Raw genomic sequence first — 22,098 nt, 5'->3', positions numbered from 1 at the left:
GTAATATTTGAAATTGCACAACCCAAACATAACTACTGTGAACATCAATTTTTATACATAAACTTACCTGTCCAGATCATCAATTTATATATATAAATTTATATGCTGTTAAATTTACATGTACTTTTTTAAACAGATGATCACACTCTCTCTCTGCTACATAGCCTGCTTTTTATTCACTTAAGTATACACCAAAACATCACCCTGGCAAGCAAATAAATTTATAATAATATTAATTTCTGGTGGTTGCATTAATAGATGTATGAAAATACATATAATCAATTACTTATCTTTGTAACATATTTCCACTTTTTGGTTGTTATAAACAATGATATGATGAATAATTTCTATCATAAACGAAGTTGCCCAAACATTTCCTTAGAGTAAAAGTCAAGAAGTAAGCTTTTTAATTGCAAAAGTTATATGCATTTTTAAGGCCTGAGATAAAAAAAAAATTACCAAATGAACATTCAGAAGTTTGTACTAATGTACCCTTTCACCAGGAGTCAGGAGTTGTCTAAATCATCTCATCAGCAGTGCAGCTACCTATATTTTTGGTTATAACATTTATTAAAGAGTTACATAGAATGGAATGTGATATAAAGAATAATTGATGCAGCTGGAAAATACTCACACTTGTTTTGAGAGCAAATTTCAGTTTGAAGAGATTGGAACTCATAATATGGTATCTCATGTTTGAATACAGATGTAAGGACACCATCAAGTTCTTCAATGCTATTCTGTTTTCAAGTGAAAAAGAAAATTTTCACTAGGTTAATTATTTACATAGAAACTCATTTTAGTGCAATTTAACAAAAATTTATTAACTGGAGTAAACAATGGCTAATCTTTAGTAATACTGATAACTTTTTAGAAAGAATAAATCAAAACATAAGGGCCTTGTCTAAAAACCAATTATTAAGATAACAGAAAAATGGATTCAAGAAATAAAAGTCTCTGCTTTTGGATAAGAAACTATAACTTTGCTCAAATATAAATTTTAAAGAGAATTACAATAGGTCAAGGATAACCATGAAATTTATTTCAATAATAAATTTTGGTAAAAATATATTTTGCAGTTTAATAAACGAAATAATAAAATGATGAGTCTTTTTCTTCAACTTAAGGATCAGAAGTGAAATGGTCTTGTTATATTATTGCCGTGTCTAAGTGAGGGAAAATATTTACCTTGGCCTTTCTTTTCCCCTGCAGATACAGAGTAACTATATTCTACTCTATTTCTCTAACCTAAGCATCTTGGGAAGAGCCATCCAGTATTCTAGTGTTCTACTGCCCATGATATAACCTGTTACAAAAACTAGTATTCTTTTCAAGTTGTGTTATGTCATGCTATGACTGGGATGAAATTGCTCAAGACACAGGTGTTTACAGCTAAGGAGGTGGGCCAGTCAACACAGTCATGGGATGAGGAGGGAACTGTGGAACAAAAGTTTCTAATTAAGAGTTTTGAAAGGATTTCCAAAAATAAAACTATAAATATTGTCAAGACATAGTCACAAATTAAATAACTGTACTGAAAAAAAAAGATATTTTTGTTCCTTTATTTCTTAATTTTTCAGAATTCTGGGTGCAAGTAATAAAGTGGTTTAGGTCTCCCTGGATTTCTTGAAAGTCGTGCTAAGAAGTGTAAAGAAGGAATGAAAAATCGTTTTCTCAACTTGTAGCTATGTAATGCATAACAAAACCCAGCATTCATAAGCATCTAGTAAACATCACAGACTGTGCAAATATAATCTTAGCTCTGGATTATATTTTTTAAAAAAAGAAGGGAAAATATGACAACAAGCTCTGCCTTCCAAAAATTCAGTAATGTAATCACATGTGGGCAATGAAGAGTCCCAGGCACCATGTTGAAAGTCACTATGAGTTAGGTGTAGTGTGGGCAAAAGGAAACTGCCTCAATTGCACGAAGAAAGAACTGGCCAGCAAAGGCTTTATGGAAGACATGCTCCAAATTGAGATGATCATACACACAAGGAGCATTCTAGACTAAACAAACAAATTGCATATAGGCATGTAGGTATCATATGCATGGCCTGGTTAAGGACTCTAGGTACTTCCATAAGAAAAAGAAGAATGAGAGATAAAAAGGAAGTGGGCATTTCAAATAGGGCCTTGAACACCTGATAAGTTTGCAATTCATTTTGTATGCAATGAGTAACTGTTTCAGGCCTATAAAGCTTAATGTGGAAACATTTATAATGTAAAATAAATTAAACTTATTTAGGTTTTAGCATAATTATGATTGTTTATGTAGTTGAGTATTTATATTCAGTGGAACCTACCCTATAAATGAAGATGACACAATTTTATATTATTGTTGTTATTGTTGTTATTATTGTTTTAATCTCTTCGGGAAGCCTTTGAAAGGAGCAGTGGGGCAAAAAATTATTGGTAATATGTTGACACTTTATACTAAAGCTAAAAAATGTGTTTTAGTGATACAAACTGATGAAAGAAATTTTAAATATATGAAAATCATAACATTAGTTTGTAAATTTTCTTTAAAATTTGTCTCAATGGCCGTGACAGTTCTGCATAGCATATTATCTAGCCATTGACATTTTTACATGAGGAGATCCATCGCTGTTTCTTTTTAAAAATATACAAAATCTAGTGGGTAGAGATTGGTGTGGCATAGAGTTATTACACTCATGTATAAGTTAGGCATAAAATAGCTTCTGGGATTCCTTCCAGATCTGAGATTCTAAAACACAGATGAGAATTCAAAACAGCAAGAGTTCCCACTAGGAATATGAAAACTACCATTTCTCATGGAGGGTACCACAGCACTTTAGCGAGAGAAATGCTATAGATAATATAGTTGAATTTTAAAAATAAAGTAGCAATGTATTCAGAATGAGGAATAAAAGGTCACCACATAGACAAAGACAATTAATTAGGAAAGAATATGGATAACTCCTAATATTCCAGCCCACCATAGTTAGTTGAATCTAACCACTTCTATCTTAATTTAATAATCATACTCCTAGTATTATGCTTGCATATAAATTAGTGGTATATAACACAAAACAAAGATGTGAAAAATCACAGATATGGCTATGAAAAATAATTCCAAGATTTCTCCTTAGAAGACAACCTAACCAAAAATATCTGACTGGAGTAGTTATGCTTCTTTTAAAATTATGTTTCAAAGACAAAATATGCATCCTTTCTAAACATTGGCTTTGAAATTTTAAAATGATATAAATTAGAATTTTTCTCTTCTTATAATAAACTGTGCAACCCAAAGAACATTTGATGAAGGTGATACAATTGTACCAATCTTTCAAAAAGAAAGATTGAAGTAAAATAGTATAAAGTTTGCTCATCAAAAATCACATTCATCCTAAGACTTTAGTTAATGAACTTGATGTGAAATTAAGAACAGAACAAAATGATGAAATTATATTAGTGTTATTATTTTGTTACTGGACAAATTAAATACATATCCATAATAAATACATACATATACATATACATGCATACATGCATCTGTATTTATTGAGAATATTGGAAAAAGAAAAGAGAAAACAGACTGAGAAATTAAATAGCCAGAAGGCTGGTTAAAAAACAATGCTTTATGTTTATGAACAAAGTGTTAGACTACTCCCACTTAAAAATCATTTGCATATTTATTTATAAATCACAACTCTATTTGAATCTGAAAGTGTTATATAAAGCTACACTTATTTCTGATAAACAACTTTATTATTATGACTATTTCTTCCTAACTAGAAAATATAAATATAATAAAGATATAAATTATATTTTAAATAATATTCAGAATTATGGAATTTACTTCTGGAAAGATGTAGTAGTCCTACTTTCCTTTTTCCTCTCCCTAAATACAAATAAAGTGTCCAACTTTCAGTAGAAAATCACTTTTTATATGAAGTACCTGGAAGACCGCAAATTGATTGTAAAGAAACAACCAATAAAAATGCCAACACCATAAGGAAAAAGATGTTAGAATTATCTGTCAAAGGTTTGAAAACAGCTCTGGTAAAAAAATGTAGTTCAGCAAGCAATTATTATCATGCTTGAAAGAAATAAAAAATAGAAAGCTTTATCAGGAAAACAGAAATTCTCAGCAAATAAATAGAAGATACAAAGAAGAGCCAACCAGGATTTTTAGAACTGAAAATACAGTAATCAAAATTATACCTCACTGGGTAGGCTTAACAGTGACATGAAGAGAACAGAGGAAACAATCAATGAACTTGAAGAAAGAACAATAAAAATTACTCAATCGGAACAATAGGAAGAAAATACACTGAAAGAAATAAGCAGTTTCAAGCACTTTTAAGACTATAACAAAAGACTGAACATTCTTGTGATCAGAGTCCCAGGAAGAGATGAGAAACAGGGTGGGGATGAAAAAGTACACAAGGAAATAATTTCTAGAAACTTCCTGAATTTGGCAAGAGGCATAAACCTATTGACAGAGTCAATTCATCAAGAGGACATAGTAATCCTGAATATGTATGCACCAAAAAACAAAACTTCAAAAATACAAAGAAAAGATTTTGAAAAAAGTGAAAAATAAATAAAACTTTATCTATATGGTAAAAACAGACTGCTAGAAGCAGCTATGAAGGACAGAAAGAAGTGGCAAAATATTTGTCAAGTGTTAATAGAAAAGAACTATCAACCCAGAATCTTATGCCCAGCAAAAAACACCCTTCAGGACTGAAGAGAAAATCAAAGCATTTCTGATAAAGAAAAACTAAGGGAATCTGTTATCAGCCGATGTGGCCTAAAATAATGGAGAAAGAAAAGTTCTCTAAACCATAAGGGTATAATGAAAGAAGACTTTTTGGCACATCGGAGAGCAAGAACACAGTAAGCAAAAGTATAAGTAAGTATGATAGGCTTTCCTTCTTCTCTTGAGTTTTCTAACTCATACTTGACAGTTAAAGATAAGGTATAACACTGTCTTACGTGTTCTAAATATATGTAGTCAAAATATCTAAGGCATTTATATTATAAATGAGGGATGGGTAAAGAGAAGTCAAAGGAGGTAGGATTTTTATACTTCACTCAAACTGGTAAAATGAAGACAGTGCTAGACTATAAGTTTTGTATATATAATATAATACCTACATCAACAACTAAAAAAGTTGTGCAAATAGGTGCGCTTAAAATACCAGAGATACATCAAAGTGAATTTCTTTAAAAAAAAAAAAAAACACACACACACAGGAAAGCAAGAAAAAAAAAAACAGAAATGAAAACAGAGAAAATTAAAAACAAAAAATAGAGTAGGTTTAAAAATATGATTTAACCATATGTTCTCTTTATAATAATAAATAATTATAAAATTTATTTATTTTTTATAATAAAATTAGCAGGTTTTTATAATAAATAAAATTATAAATACTTTAATAATATTTATAATAAGTAAAATTAGCAGGTTGAAAGTAGAAGAATAAAACAGATACAGCATGCAAAAATTACAAAGGAAAGCAAAAATGCCTATATTAATATCAATAAAATAGACATCAGAGCAAAAAAAAATTACAGGAGACAGAAAGGGACATTATATAATGACAGAGTCAATCCATCAAGAGGACATAGTAATCCTGAATATGTATGCACCAAAAAACAAAACTTCAAAGAATGTGAAGGAAAAATGGACAGAACTGAAAGGAGAAACAGACAACTCCACAATGACAGTGATGACTTAAACATCTCTCTTTCTACAGTTGGTAGACAGAAAATCAGGAAAAAATAAAAAATTCAAACACACCATCATCCCAGTGATCTAACCCATCAGCATCAATCCACATACATAGACCACTCCATCCAGTAACAGCAGAATACATTCTTTCCAAGGGTTTGAGAAACTTATACCAAGATAGATCATATCCTGAGACAAAAAACAAATATTAACAAATCTAGAATAATTTAAATCATACAGTGTCTTTTCTGACCGCATGGAATCAAACTAGAAATCCATAACAGAAAGATCATAGGAAAGTGTCCAAACATTAAGAAACCAAACAACAATGCTACTAAGTAATCTGTGGGTCAAAAAGAAACTCTGAACAGAATTTTAAAAATACATTAAACTGAATTAAAGTGAAATACAACATACCAAAATTTTTGGAACACAGCTAAAGGATGGCTGAGAAAATTTTATGATACATTGGAAAAGAGAGAAAGTCTCAAATCAATTATCTAGGTTCCTACTTCAAGAATTCAGAAAAAGAACATAACAAACTCAAAGCAAGCAGAACAAGAGAACAATAACAGCAGAACTCAAAATTGAAAGTATGAAAACAACGAAGAAAAAGTATAGTAACAAGTGATTCTTTTAAAAGATCAATAACATTGACAAACTTCTAGCAAGACTTACAAAGAAAAATAGGGAGAAAATGCAGATTACAAATATCACAAATGAAACAAAAGATATCAATATAAACGCTGCGGACATCAAAAGAATAAAAGGGAGTATATGAACAATTCTACATACACGAGTTTGATGATTTAGATGAAATGAACCAAGTCCTTGAAAAACACAAACTACCATAACACACAGTCCCTTTCTATATAAACTACAACTATATATGAATGTACAATTATCTAAAAAATAAGTTTAATTAAATACTAACAATCCCCCCAAATATTTATTACACAAAACTGAATTCCTTGAGATATATAGGTATTTATATAAAAGCACCCCTTCGAAGTTGGATTTCACTCCTCTCTTTGATGAGGGGTGTGAACACTGAGCAAAATGGCATCGAGAGACTGTCTTTGAAAGCATTTTAGGACAGTATTACATAATGTAAATAGCTGGGAAGCATTTCAGATCACTGGAGTGCTGTAAAAGGATATATGTTATAGGAATAAGCATGCAATGAACAGATTCAAACAGTTTAACTAATAGTAATAACTACCACATGTGGAGCACTGCTAATGTGCTAGGCTCTATATAACCTATCTCTAACTTTTATAACATCCTGCAAGGTAGATTTTTCTAAATGTCTACTTTTACAGAGGTGATAATCATGGTACAAAAAATTCAGTAACACCCAAATTGGCAGAGCTAATAAGTGGTAAATAAAGATTCTAACTTAGATCTTTACCTTCTAAACACACTAAATTTAATCCTGCATTCTAATCATGGAGAGAAGAATAAAATCTGAAATAGTATTTAAGTAAAGAATAAATTATGCTCCCATGACTTCAACATCACCACTGCAGTTCCCAGCATTATACTGATGTTTAGCCAGAAAGAGGGAGGAAAGTGATGTGTGTGGGAGGTGGGGGTACTGGGAGAGGGGGATACAGCCAACCATATCTATTCTTTTTCTTTGTTTAATCAGAAAAGCAAAAGTTTCAAAGATGTCCCCTTGTGTCTTGTTGTTGAAAACTCTCTCACGTGACATGTCTAACTGCAAGGTTAGTTAAAAATGTTGGAATCTGGTCTTTCTAGCTTCCATTAATGGAGGTAGGCCAAGAAGTATCTAAAAGGAAAGTCAACGGTTGAGCTGAAAACAGCCTTGCTCTTCTTCTTATAACAAATTGCTGTGCTTGTTTAAGTTTCACTAGTAAAAGAAAGGTCATCTCGTTTGTTCCTCTGTTCTTAAATGTGTGCCATGAAAAAGAGCCAAAACAGCCATTTAAAGTAAAATTTGATAAGTAGTTTACATATCTTTAAAAAAATCTTACTGTAGCTTGTAAAGAAAATGACAGAAAAAAAGAGCAAAGCAAATGTTTTCTAGGGTTATGCAAAGATTTTTTTTAAACTTTATATGTGCTCAGCTCAAAGCAGTTAATTTAAAATAATAATGTAAATGTATAAATCTAAAAGAGATATTTTCTTTTATCAACTTAATTTTCTGTTTTGAATGAATCATTTCTTTGAATTGCAATATCTGTGACTATAAATACAAAAACAAATATATAAAACAATGCAAATGATTTTATATGTATTATTGATTAGGTTTTCATATAGTCGTAGAACCTCTTTAAATACTTGCAAGTAGTATTATAACATGAAGAAAATATGTTTTGAGATTCAAGGAATCTGCATTTAAATGCCTGCTCCAGGACTCATTAGCTATGAATCACAATAATAATTAACCGACAGAATTTTTTAGAAGTTTAAATGTAAATATTAAATGTAGTCTTGTAAATGTAGATATGCAAAATTTCCAGTAAAAATTCGATTTTCTCTAAATACTATTATGTGAACTCTTAGATACAAAAACTCATGAAATGTAATCATGATATAAGAAAAGCATGTAAGTCTAGCAATAAGGAGATGTGACCCTCCAGACTGGCTTTTCCACTGACAAAACACATAGTCTGTTTATTATTTCTAAATTCTTAAATTAAATAACACACAACTTTTAAATTAGTTAGAATGTAGATTTTGCTATTGCAATACAGAGACCCAAAGTGATAGTGGCTTAAACAAGAAAGAAACCCTGGATTTAGGCATCTAGGCCCTTTCTGTCTAGAGTTTCACTGTTATATATCATCTTCATGGTACAAGAAGGTTCATCCATCACTTCCTTGTTGGAATTCAAACCAGTCAAAAGAAAAAGCCAGTGAGGGAGAGAGCATGACTCCACTCGTCTTTTACGGACATGCTCATAAATTTGCACATATTGCTTCCACTGACATGCCATGCCATTGGGCAACACTTAGTCATATGGCTACACCTAGCTTCAAGGGAGGAAATGCAATATTTCCATGTGCTCAGATGAACGTTATATTATGCTGTAAGAAAGGAAAAAAATACTGGGGAATGACTAGCATCCCCATCAATCATGCAAAATCCATGAACATCATAATTTATGTAAAGACAATCTGATAAACGTTTTCTTAATACACTTCTGGAGTAATGACTGAAGCTTGATTGTGCTGAGTTTTTCAACATTCCCCCCCCTCAATATATTGTTAATTCCTAATGTCAAAAGGTCTCAAATTTTAACATGACCAAACTTGAACAGACTCATTAATTGAGATACTTAATGACATTCATAATGTGAGAGACAAATCAAAGTGTTTCTATTGTAGGCATTAAATAAATCATAAGAACCATGCCCTTTCTTACCTTTGCCTCTTTTTAGTAACCATTTTGTAACAACGTACTGTTAAATATAAGAAGTTTTAAAACAAATATAGCAATAACATACTCAAAACAATGTCTCTCAATAATGCTTTCTATAAATGATGCTATGATTTATTGAAAATATTTTAGAAATTTCTTTTTTAGTTTGTTTTGGGAGCTAGGTTACAAGCTATGTGACAGAATCCATCTTGTTTATATCCATTTGATTCTTTCCTTTCTGGCACTTCCCTTCTTTGCCTTGCTGTTTCTGCTTCAGCCAGTAGTCCCACTGCCTCCTAAAAAAGGGGCTGCGCCTGTGCTAGTGGCAACTGGAACAAAGGCCTCTAATAAGTGGATCACTTAAAACTGGGTGGGAAACTTAATGTATAAAATTATTTCACCTCCTATTTGCCTAACAAAATATTTATTGAGCAGCCATGTGTCTTACAGTATCCTTGGTCCTGGAGATAAAACAGAGAACTAAATACAGCCATGTACTGTATAAGAATATTTTGGTCAATGACAGACCTCATATACAACAGTGGTCCCAAATTATAATAGAGCTGCCTATGGATGCACCTTTTAAAAATATTTTATATTACATTTTAATTGTATTTTCTATGTTTAGGTATGTTCAGATATACAACTATTTCCTATTGCGTTATAGTTGCCTACATTATTCAGTGTATTAATGTTCTATACACATTTGTGGTCTAGGAGCAACAGGCTATACTAGGCCTAGGTGTGTAGTAGGCTATACTCCTAGCCTAGGTTTGGATAAGTACACTGAGTGATGTTTGCACAATGCTGAAATTGCTTAACAATGCATTTCTCAGAACATGTTCCCATTGTTAGCCAATGCACAACTGTAGATAGTATCTTTGCTCTTACTGACCATGGTAATGAAAGGCAGGCATTAATCTGAGACATGTCACACACATAGATGTCAAATTAGAAGTTTTACAAAGAGATATACAGGGAGTTGTATAAGATGAGGGAAGGATTCACTGAGGAAGAGATACTAGAATAAAGAATTTAGAGGAGCATTGAGAATTAACTAGGTGAAAATAGTGAAAATAAAGGGGGAACTGGAAAAGTGCTTCAGTTAGATAGAGGAGCCCATGCAAAGTTCCCTGTAGTAGACTGCACGGCATGGTCCGGGAAATAAGCAGACCAGTGTGCCTGGAATGCACAGGGAGAGGTAGAAAAGTGAGATTAAACTGGAGAGAAGGAGAAGGGACAGTCTTTGCAGGGCTACATGGCTCATGTCAAATATTTTAATTCACCCCAAAATTGGAATCCATTGAAATGCTGGAGCAGAATTACATGCTGAGAACTTTCTTTTTAAAAGAACCTCCCAGGCTGGGTGTGGTGGCTCACGCCTGTAATCCTAGCACTTTGGGAAGCCGAGGCCGGTGGATCACCTGAGGTCAGGTGTTCCAGACCAGCCTGCCAACATGGAGAAACCCCGTCTCTATTAAAAATACAAAAATTAGCCGGGCGTGGAGGCAGGTGCCTGTAATCCCAGCTACTTGGGAGACTGAGGCAGGAGAATCGCTTGAACCAGAAGGGGAGAGGGCGCGGAGGTTGCAGTGAGCCCAGATCTCGCCACTGCACTCCAGCCTGAGTGACAAGAGTGAAACTCCGTCTCAGAAAAATACAAAACAAAACAAAACAAACAAACAAACAACAAACCTCCCAGACTATGAATCTGAGATAGTAGGAGGCGTGCAAGAACTTATGGTGGAGGACCAATAAGGAGGCTATTATAGTAGGTTAGGCAAAAGAAAAAGCAATGGACTAAAGTGTTAGAACTGTTGAGATGTGAAGAGAAGTGACCAATATTTAGTAAGTAACACTATATGTATTAGTATGGATTGAATTTGTAGAGTAAGGATGTAAGAAGACATTAAGGAGACTCTTACGTTTGAGGTTTTTAAACTGGACTGATGATGATGCATTTCCTGAGAGACAGCACTAAAAAAATGGAGTTTAAAGGGAATCCACATTTGAAATATACCTTAAGAATTAATGAGATAATATGCAGAGGGAATATTTATCAAGGAATAAAGAGAGTCTAAGAATCAAAACTTGATCAATTAGGAACTTTATTTTATAGGTCACAGAATGAAGAAACTACAAAGAATATTGAGAAGGAAGCACCACGGAAGTGAGAGGAAAACCAGGAAAAGATGGCTCATGGAAGTGAAGAAAACAAAAAAAAGTTGAATCAGGACAGTAACTTTGGTCAATGGTGTTAATTGCTGCTGAAAACTCAAGTTAAATTGACACGAAAAACGTCCATTGGATTTATTAGGAAAGACTTGAGCATAATTGATGTATACTTGTTTGTGTTTTGCTACCTAAGGTACCAAGGTTAACAAAATTAAATGGCTGAACTATAGGGAATTGGTGGGGAAGAATTCTTAGAAGTTACATTTTCCTTTTCAAAAATACTTCTTTTACTTATTTCCCGTGTCTTGATTTGGTTTACTGTAAAAGCATAATTTAAGAATTCCAAAGAGAGTTTTGAGTTTCCAAATTATATATCTACTTTATTTCTTTATCTTATTATTGATACTGTACTATAACTGTTATTAGTACAGAGGCCCACAAGATTGCATGGTGACTTTTAGAAAATACAAGCAAGCATATTTTTGGCATGGGAATTTTTTAGTCTTCTAATTTCCAAAGAGTTATTGATGATTTGAGGTTTGTTCCTATCAGAAGCAGATCGTCTAATTTTCTCTAATTATCTCATTATGGAATAGTAGTCGTAAAGAAACATTATTAACTGTGTTTGACTTGTGCTTTGTTTTTCTGGATTGTTTTAAAATGTTTCTTCTGGTTAAAGACATGAACCCTCTAAAAAAGCAGGTAGTAAAACCAGAGCTTTCCCTTGAATGGGGTTGGTTACAGGCAGCACTCACATCAGCACACAGTCATCCTCTGCACGGGTGATCAAAGCCAACCTCAGCCAATGAGACAGGGCCACATAAGAAGCATGAAGATGCTTTAGTTTGGGATAAATAAAAAATGAAGAGTATTTATTGCCACTGAGTGATAAGAAACTATAAATTAATAAGTCATTAGTGAAATATATTCTTAACAGTAGCTAAATATAAGTTATAACATATGGGGCAATAACTATGAAAATAGACTAAGATGGCTTATAAGATTTCAAAAATTGTAGAGAATCAATAGTTGGTTGTATTAATGGCTAAGTAATTGTACTCAGAAATACATATTGTCTTCTCACAACAGCTAGTATATCTGCTGTTAAAGTTGACCAATTTATTATTTTTTAATAAATGCATAAGTGTACTAAGTGGTATGCTTCTGTTTAGTTCAATGATTTGTAACTGAAGTGAATATAATCATTAAATCTGAACTACCCCAATTTGGAATTATTTTCCTTTGACTATTATTACAGGTGGAAACGCAGCACAAAAGAAACGTCACTTATGTTATGAGTAAAATACAAGCTTCAATAGATATGCATTATTCTTATTGATCCATTCTAATAAGGGACACAAATAACATGAAAAAGTGAATCCAGAAGTGAATCTCCAAACTGCATTTTATTGACTGTTCTTTCTCCACTTATCTCAAACCTTCCATCAGGAATATGGAACAAGTAATAAAAGTGATGGAAGATACATAGAACTCGAATGATTTGCTTCTTCTTTGGATGGACAGCTAAGAAGAAATGCAAATAAAAGTGAAATAAAGCATACACAGAGTGCCCACATATTTGTAAGTCGATCTTCCAGAATAGACAGTGGTTGTAATTCTCAATCTAAGAAATTTTTTGGCATAGAATTATGGAATACTTGAGTTGAAAGTGATCCTGGTGATAATATATTCTAGCATCTTCATTGTACACATAAGGACATTCCTTTAGCCCTAAGGAAACAGAGTTTCCATGAAGTATGTGACTGCTGATTTAGTAAAATAATCTAACTCTTGCTCCTGCCTCATTCAGAACTAATGCACCTAAGCCATGCAGCCACTTTCCATTAAAGGAAAAACAATATGCAGTCTTTTGAAAGGGTGGTACTATCTCAGGCCTTTTTGAATAGCAAATATTTCCTTAAAGGTAGGACTGGAATTGTGTGCTGTTAAAAGTCAGTAAAGAAATGTATTAACATGGTGTATTACTGAGGTAGAAAATGAAGAAAAGTGTACAGAATAAGTTCTTAATTTTTCTAGTACCTGACACTTCTTAGAGTTCAACACTTTCTTAGGCATCAGATCATTTATTCAATTTCATAAATAAAAAACAAAGTATTTTAAGAGGGCAGCTTTCATTTCACTATCTATCTTTTTTTTGTTTTGTTTTTTAAATTTTAAATTTTGATTTCTGTTGGGTACATATTAGGTACCCAAAAGAATATATATATTTATGGGGTACATGAGATGTTTTGATACAGGTATACAATGTGTAATAATCACATCGTGTAAAACGGGGTATGCATCCCCTCAAGCATTTATCCTTTGTGTTACAAACAATCCAATGACACTTTTTTAGTTACTTTAAAATGTACAACGAAATTACTATTGACTATAATCACTGTGTTATCAAATATTAGGTCTTATTCATTATTCTTTTTTTTTGGACCCATTAACCATCCCCACCTCCCCCACCCAAACCCCCACTAACCATTCCAGCCTCTGGTAACCATCCTTCTACTCTCTAGCTCCATGAGTTCAATTGTTTTGACTATTAAGTCAACACATATAAATGAGAACATGCGATGTTTGTCTTTCTGTGCCTAATTTAATTCGCTAAGCATACTGTCCTCCAGTTCTATCCATGTTGTTGCAAATGAGAGGATCTCATTCTATTTTGTGGCTGAATAGTACTCCCTTGTGTACAAGGATGACATTTTCTTTATCCATTCATTTGTTGATGGACACTTAGGTTGCTTCCAAATTTTGGCTATTTTGAACAGTGCTGCAACAAACATGGGAGTGCAGATATCTCTTTGATACACTGATTTCCTTTCTTTTGGGTATATACCCAGCAGTGGGATTACTGGATCACATGGTGGCTCGACTTTTAGTTTCTTAAGGAACCTCCAAACTATTCTCCATAGTGGTTGTACTAATTTACCTTCCGACATACAGTTTTCTCCACATCCTCACCAGCATTTGTTATTACCTGTCTTTTGGAATATAAGCCATTTTAACTGCGGTGAGATGATATCTCATGGTAGTTTTGATTTGCACTTCTCTAATGATTAATGATGTTAAGCACCTTTTTGTATGCCTGTTTGCCATTTGTATGTCTTCTTTTGAGAAATGTCTATTTAGATTTTTTGCCCTTGTTTTTATAAACTGGATTACTAGATTTTTTTTCCAGAGTTGTTCGAGCTCCTTATATATCCTGGTTATTAATCCCTTGTTAGATAGGTAGTTTGCAAATATTTTCTCCCATTCTATGAGTAGTCTCTTCACCTTGTTGATTGTTTCCTTTGCTTTGCAGAAACTTTTTAACTCAATATTATCATATTTGTCCGTTTTTGCTTTGGTTGCCTGTGCTTGTCGGATATTTGTCAAGAAATGTTTACCCAAACCAATGTCCTTGAGAGTTGTCCCAATGTTTTCTTTCAGTAGTTTCAGAGTATGAGGTCTTAGATTTAAGTCTCTAATCCATTTTGATTTGATTTTTGTATGCAGTGAGAAATACGGGTCTACTTTCACTCTTCTAATATTGATATGCAATTTTCCCAGCACTATTCATTGAACAGAGTGTCTTTTCCCCACTGTGTGTTCTTGACACCTTTGTCGAAAATGAGTTCACTGTAGGTGTTTGGATTTGTTTATGAGTTCTCTATTCTGTTGCTTTGGTCTATGTACCTGTTTTAATGCCAGTATCATGCTGTTTTTGTTACTATAGCTCTGTAGTATATTTGAAGTTAGGTAATGTTATTCATCCAATTTCTTTTGCTTAGAGTTGCCTTGGCTGTTCTGAGTCTTTTGTGGTTTCATATAAACTTTAGGATAGTTTTTTTTCTATTTCTGTAAAGAATGTGATTGGTATTTTGATAGAGATTGCATTGAATCTGTAGATTGCTTTGTGTAGTATTGACATACCAACATAGGTTCTTCCAATCCATGAGCATGAACTATCTTTTTATTTTTTCATCTCTTCATTTTATTTCATCAGTGTTTTATAGTTTTAATTATAGATATCTTTCACTTTTTTGGTTAATTCCTAGGTACTTAATTTTATTTGTGGCTACAGTAAATGGGACTATTTTTTATTTCTTGTTCAGATTGTTCACTGTTGGCATACAGAAATATCATTGTTTTTTGTATGCTGATTTTATATCCTGCAACTTTACTGAATTTGTTTATCAGTTCTAATAGTTTTTGGTGAAGTCTTCAGTTTTTTCCAAATATAAGATTATTTCATCTGCAAACAAGGATAATTTGACTTCTTCCTTTCCAGTTTGGATGCCCTTTATTTCTTTTCTCTTATTGCTCTAGCTAGGACTTTCGGTACTATGTTGAATAACAATGGTGAAAGTGGGCATCTTTGTCATCTTCCAGATCTTAGAGAAAAGTATTTGAGTTTTTACCCATTCAGTATGATAGTAGCTGTAGGTTTGTCATACATGGCTTTTCTATGTCAAGGTATGTTCCTTCTATCCCCAGTTTTTGGAGGGTCTTTACCATGAAAGGATGTTGAATTTACCAAATACTTTTTCAGCATCAATTGAAATGATCATATGGTTTTTGTCCTTCATTCTGTTGATATGATGTATCACATCGGTTTATTTGCATATTTTGAACCATCCTTGCATCCCAAGAATAAATCCCATTTAGTCATGATGAATGATCTTTCTAATGTATTGCTGAATTCAGTTTGCTAGTATTTTGTTGAGGATTTTTGAATCAATATTCATCAAAGATATTGGCCTGTAGTTTTCTTTTTTTTTTGATGTGTGTTTGTCTGGATTAGGGTAATACATGGCTCACAGAATTAGTTTTTCGAAGTGTTCCTTCCTCCTCTATTTTTCAGAACAGTTTGATTAGGATTAGTATTCAACCTTCTTTAAGTGTTTGGTATAATTCAGCTGTGAAGCCATTGAGTCACAAGCTTTTCTTTACTGAGACTTTTTAGGCTTCAATTTAGTTACTTGTTATTGGTCTGCTAAGGTTTTGGTTTTCTTCATGGTTCAATCTTGGTAGTTTGTATGTGCCTAGGACTTTGTGCATTTCTTCTAGATTTTCCACTTTATTGGTATATAGTTGCTCACAGTAGCCACTAATGATCCTTTGAATTTCTAGGTATTGCTTGTAATGTCTCATTTTTCACCTCTGATTTTATTTATTAGTATCTTCTCTCTTTACTGTTAGCTAGTTTTGCTAAAGGTTTGTCAATTTTGTTTAACTTCTCAAAAGAAAACTTTTTGTTTCATTGATCTTTTGTATTGTTTTCTTCATTTCCATTTTCATTTATTTCTGCTCTGATGTTTATTATTTCTTTTCTTCTACTAATTTTGGGTTTGGTTTGTTCTTGCTTTTCTAGTTCTTTACGATGTATTGGCACATTGTTTATTTAACGTTTTTCTTTTCTTTTTACTTGACATAGGCACTTAGAGATATAAACTTCCCTCTTAGTACTGCTTTTGCTGTATCCCATAGATTTTGGTATGTTGTACTGCCACATCATTTGTTTCAACACATTTTTCAGTTTCCTTCTTAATGTCCTTATTGATCCACTGGCCATTCAAAAGCATATTGTTTAATTTCCATGCATTTGTATAGTTTTCAAATTTCCTCTTGTTATTGATTTCTATTTTTACTCCATTGTGGTCAGAGAAAATGTTTGATACTATTTCAAATTTTTGACTGCTCTAAGATTTGTTTTGTGACCTAACATATGGTCTATTTTTGAGAATGATCATGTGCTGAGGAAAAGAATGTGTATTCTACAGCTCTTGAATGAAATGTTCTGTAAATATTTATTAAGTCCATTTGGTATAGTGCAGATTAAGTCCAATGTTTCTTTGTTCATTTTCTGTGTGGAATATCTGTCCAATGCTGAAATTGAGGTGTTGGAGTCTCAAGCTATTATTATATTGAGACCTATTTCTCTCCTTAGCTCTAGTAATATTTGATTTTACATCTGGTTGCTCCAGTGTTGGGTAAATATATATTTAAAATTGTCATATACTGTTACCGAATTGAATCCTTTATCATTATACACTGACCTTTTCTGTCTCTTTTCACAGTTTTTGTCTTGAAATCTATTTTCTCTGTTATCAGTATAACTACCCCTGCTCTGTTTTGGTTTCCATTGGCATGGGATATCTTTTTTCATCCTTTCATTTTCAGTCAATGTGGATGTGTGTCTTTATAGATTGAGTGCATTTCTTGTAGTCAACAGATCACTAAGTCTTTTTGTTTGTTTGTTTTTAATCCATTCAGCCACTCTGTCTTTTGATTGAAGAGTTTAGTCCATTTACATTTAATGTTTTTACTGATAAGTAAGGACTTAATCCTGCTATTTTGATACTTGGTTTTTTTGGTTGTTTTGTGGCCTTTTTGCCCTTCTTCCTTTTTGTCTCTCTTCCTTTTAGTGAAAGTAATTTCCTCTGTGATATAATTTAGTTTCTTGTTTTGTATTTGTTTTGTGTGCCCATTGTATTTATTCTGGTTTGAGGTAACCATGAGGATTGAAAGTACTATTTTATTTATTTACTTAGAGACAGAGTCTTGCTTGGTCTCCCAGGCTGGAGTGCAGTGGCGCAGTTTTGGCTCACTGCAATCTCTGCCTCCTGGGTTCAAGCAAGTCTCCTACCTCAGCCTCCCAAGTAGCTGGGATTATAGGCACCCGCCACCATGCCTGGCTAGTTTTTGTATTTTTAGTAGAGATGGAGTTTCACCATGATGGCCAGGCTAGACTCAAACTCCTGACCTATAGTGATCTGCCCACCTCTGCCTCCCAAAGCAAATATTATTTTATACCCCATTATTTAAAGCTGATAATAATTTAACACTAACAAACATACAAGCAAAAGTAAAACTAATACAGAATCTACACCTTAAGTTCATCCCCTGCTTTTAAACTTTTTGTTGCTTCTATTTATATCTTATTAGACTATGCCTTAAAAAGTTGTTGTAGTTAATATTTTTGATTGGTTCATTGCTTCGTCTTTCTAATTGAAATAAGAGTAGTTTTCACACCACACTTACAGTGTTACAGTTCTCTGTGTTTCTCTATGTACTTACTATTACTAGTAAGTTTTGTACCTTCAGATGCTTTCTTATTACTCACAAACATCCTTTCTTTCTGATTGAAGGACTCATCTTTAACCTTTGGGAGTTTGTGAATTAAATGCCTTGAGGTAGTCTTCTTTGGGTTAAATCTGATTGCTGTTCTATAACTTTCTCATGTTTGGACATTGATATCTTTCTCTAGGTTGGGAAATTCTCTGTTATTACCCCTTTGAATAAACTTTCTACCCCTGTATCTTTCTTACCTCCTCCTTAAAGCCACTAACCCTTAGATTTGCCCATTTGGGACTATTTTCCAAATCCCATAAATGTGCTTGATGGTTTCATTTTTTTTTCTTTTTCTCCTCTGACTGCATATTTTCAAATAGCCTGTCTTCAAGCTCACTAGTTCTTTCTTCTGCATTACCAATTCTGCTATTAAAAGACTCTGAGGCATTCTTCATTATGCCAACTTCATTTTTCAGCTCCAGAATTTCTCCTTACTCTTTTTCATTATTTGAACCTATTTATTAAATTTCTCTGACAGAATTCTTAACTCCCTCCCTGTATTCCTTGAATTTCTTTGAGTTTCCTCAAAACAGCTATTTTGAGTTCTTTGAAAGGTCACATATCTATGTTTCTTCATGATTAGTCCCTGGTGCCTTATTTAGTTCATTTGGTGAGGTCATATTTTCCTAGAGGGTCTTGATATTTATAGATGTTTGCCTATGTCTGGGCATTGAAGAGTTAGGTATTTATTGTAGCCTTCTCTGTCTGGGCTTGTTTGTATCCATCCTTCTTGGGAAGGGTTTCCAGATTTTAAAAAGACTTGTGTGTTGTGATCTAAGCCGTATCTGTTTTAGGGGGCACCCTAAGCCTAGTAACATTGTAGTTCTTCCAGACTCATAGAGGTACTGCCTTGATGGTCTTGGACAAGAACTGGAAGAATTCTCTGAATTACCAGGCAGAGACTCTTATTCTCTTCCCTTACTTTGGCCCAAACAAAGCCTCCCTCTGTTCTGTGCCACCTGGACCTGGGGATAGACAAGGTTCCCTTTACTTTTCCCTCCACTTTTCTCAAGCATAGAAAGTCTTCCCACTACAGCTGGGAATGTGATGAGTCTCACCTGAAGCCAGCAAGTCTCAGAGGCTCACCCAAGGCCCTTGATGTAGTACCTGGATATCACTGCTGTTTATTCAGGGCCAAGGGCTCTTCAGTTAGCAGGTGATGAATGCTGCCAGGACTGGATCCTTTCCTTCAAGGCAATGGGTTCCCTATTCTGACCAGTTTCCTATCCTGTTGCAGCTGAGCTGGTATCCTATATGCCATACAAAGTCCTCCCCACTCTTCCATTCCTCTCCTAAAGCAGAGGGAAGGGGTCTCTTCTGGAGCCATAAGCTGTTGAGTCTGGGGTTAGGAGAGGGGTGATACCGCCACTCCTTTAGCCACTCCAGCTTGTGTTTCACTGGGTTGTGTGCCCCCAAGTCCACTGTCTCTGGGCACAGTTGAGCACTAGGACTTGCCTAGGAGTTGCAATCCTTTTGGCCTAGATTGCCTTTCGAGTTTATTTTGTGCCACAGACCACTTTAGCCAGTAGTGGAAAGGCTTGCAGGAACTCAACTTCAGAGTGCTGGAATCAATAATTCTCTGGCTAGGGCTGGTTTGCATGCTCTCTCCACAAGTGGGTTATAAGGTTTAGCTCTGTGTCCCCACCCAAATCTTATCTTGAATTGTAATCCCCATGTATCTAGGGAGGGACCCTGGTGGGAGGTGATTGGATCATGTGGGTGGTTTCTCCTACATGCTGTTCCCATGATAGTGAGTGAGTTCTAATGAGATCTGATGGTTTAAAAATGTGTGGCAATCCCCCCAACCACCTCCTGCCAACATGTAAAAATGTAAAATGTACTTTGCTTCCCCTTCATCTTCCACCATGATTGTAAGTTTCCTGAGGCCTCTCCCGCCACAAGGAACTGTGAGTCAATTAAACCTCTTTTCTTTATAAATTATCCAGTATCAGGCAGTTCTTTATAGCAGTGTGAGAATGGATTAATACAGTGAATGTCAGCTGAGTTTTGTCCTGTTTTATTTTCTGTTATAATAGGGCAGCTCAAGGTTCAATGCCTCACAATGGCTGTGCTCTCCCTCTCCCCAGCACACAGAAACAGTCTCTGCACCACACCTGCTCCCAGAGGATCAGTGAAGGTTGGCATTGTTGACTTAAGATTGTTTTTTTTCCTACCTCTTCAGTGCCTCTTTCAGTGATATAACGTTAAACCAGATTCTTTAAGTGCTCACCTGATTTTTTGTTCTTATGAAGGTGGTTTTCTTGTATAGATAGTTGATAAATCCTTGCAGGGGGGGACAATTGGTAGAGCCTTCTATTCTGCCAATTTGCTCCACCCCTTCCTCTCACTTTCTATCTTTATTTAAATGCTTGTTCTATAAGTTTTCACTTATCTATTCAATTAGCCCTGTAAAAAGCAACTGCTTGTGTTTTCCCCACTTTTTAAGCAACAAATATTAGTTGCCCCCTTGTATCAGGAACTAGTTGTGTGAAAGATACTGGGCATGCAAACATGAAAAACACAGCGTTCATGCATTAAAGAACGGAGAGGGCTGAAGAAAGAGCCCAATATGCTCTAAAAGAGTGGCTAGAACATAGCAATCATAGAGTTAATAAGACATGGAAAAGATGCTCCTGTGAAAGGAGTTGATTCTGGAAAACACTTGGGAACCTGCAGTCTGTGTGACATTCAAAGAAGTTTGAACCTTCTTATCCAGTAAGCCACTGAAAGTTTGTAGCAAGGAAGTATCTTAGATAACACTGATGTATGGTAAAGCTTAGAGACTAGATGCATTTGTAACTCTTATCAATAGGAGCTGGTGAAGAGAAAAGGTTTCCATTAACCTTTTGAGAAAGATAGGGACCTAAAAGCATTTTTGAAAGGCAGGAGACTTCCCACTATCTCTCGATGGGAAGAATCTCCTGAAGAATTCATTAAGGGATACAACTGCTAACATCTAAGCTTTAATTCAATGAAGAAATTAACCTTTCAGGGAACTATTAACAGAAGCACAGGGAGAAGTTCCTCACGATGAGAGTTCCCTAAGTCCGTACCTTTCCTAATTCAAAACCCATCTGGCTTTACATTGTATCAAATATTTTTGCAGGGAGCAAGTCAAAGATTGAATAATACATGCAATTTAATAAAAGCAGAAGTGTACCTGACATGAAGATGAAAAGAATATTTCAATATGTGTAAAGTAAAATATGCAAAAGGATAAATATGTGCAAAACAAAGATACCTTTTTACTAATAAGCAATATAACTAAGAAGAATTATTTGGTGTAATTTCAAAAATCTTTTACTGAAAAGGATCCTACTACTTAAATTAATAGTTACTGTGTTCTTTTAGCCTTTCCATGTTATTTTGCTTTTATAATGGTTATCTAGTTACAAAGTTAACTTTATTATTTCCCCAAGACATTTTTGTAAATACGATGAAAGTCTCAAAGGTTTTAATTACCTTAGTTCAATAGGAGTTACCAGTATTTCTAACACTAGCACTTCAATTCTAATTATCATCCCAAACTGGGCTTTGGATTTCTTTCATTTGAATCTCTCTTATATTCACTGTTTTAAGTGATGTTCTGGAAGTTTCACCTTTATGAGGCTATGTTCTGGGATTCAGTGTTTATCCAACAAAGATGAAATGATTAAAGAAGCAGATGGATAATTAAACTATTCAGATTAGTGTTCTAAAACCTAATA

The 22,098-nt window shown here is 34.0% G+C and overlaps 1 protein-coding gene across 2 annotated transcripts in view; it reads right to left on the bottom strand.

Moving 5' to 3' along the window:
- The window catches only part of BANK1 (B cell scaffold protein with ankyrin repeats 1), a 286,645-nt gene that overhangs the window by 184,787 nt on the left and 79,760 nt on the right, over window positions 1–22,098 (bottom strand). For both annotated transcript variants that reach the window (XM_003257482.2, XM_030819171.1), the window contains exon 6: window positions 635–740. In XM_003257482.2, coding sequence (XP_003257530.2) covers window positions 635–740 — 106 coding nt within the window. The remainder of the gene's footprint in view (window positions 1–634; window positions 741–22,098) is intronic.

Source organism: Nomascus leucogenys, chromosome 9, assembly GCF_006542625.1.
Source record: "Nomascus leucogenys isolate Asia chromosome 9, Asia_NLE_v1, whole genome shotgun sequence".
NCBI classification, from domain to species: domain Eukaryota; kingdom Metazoa; phylum Chordata; class Mammalia; order Primates; family Hylobatidae; genus Nomascus; species Nomascus leucogenys.
Note: the sequence above shows the minus strand (reverse complement) of the source record. Positions and strands in the feature narration are given on the sequence as shown.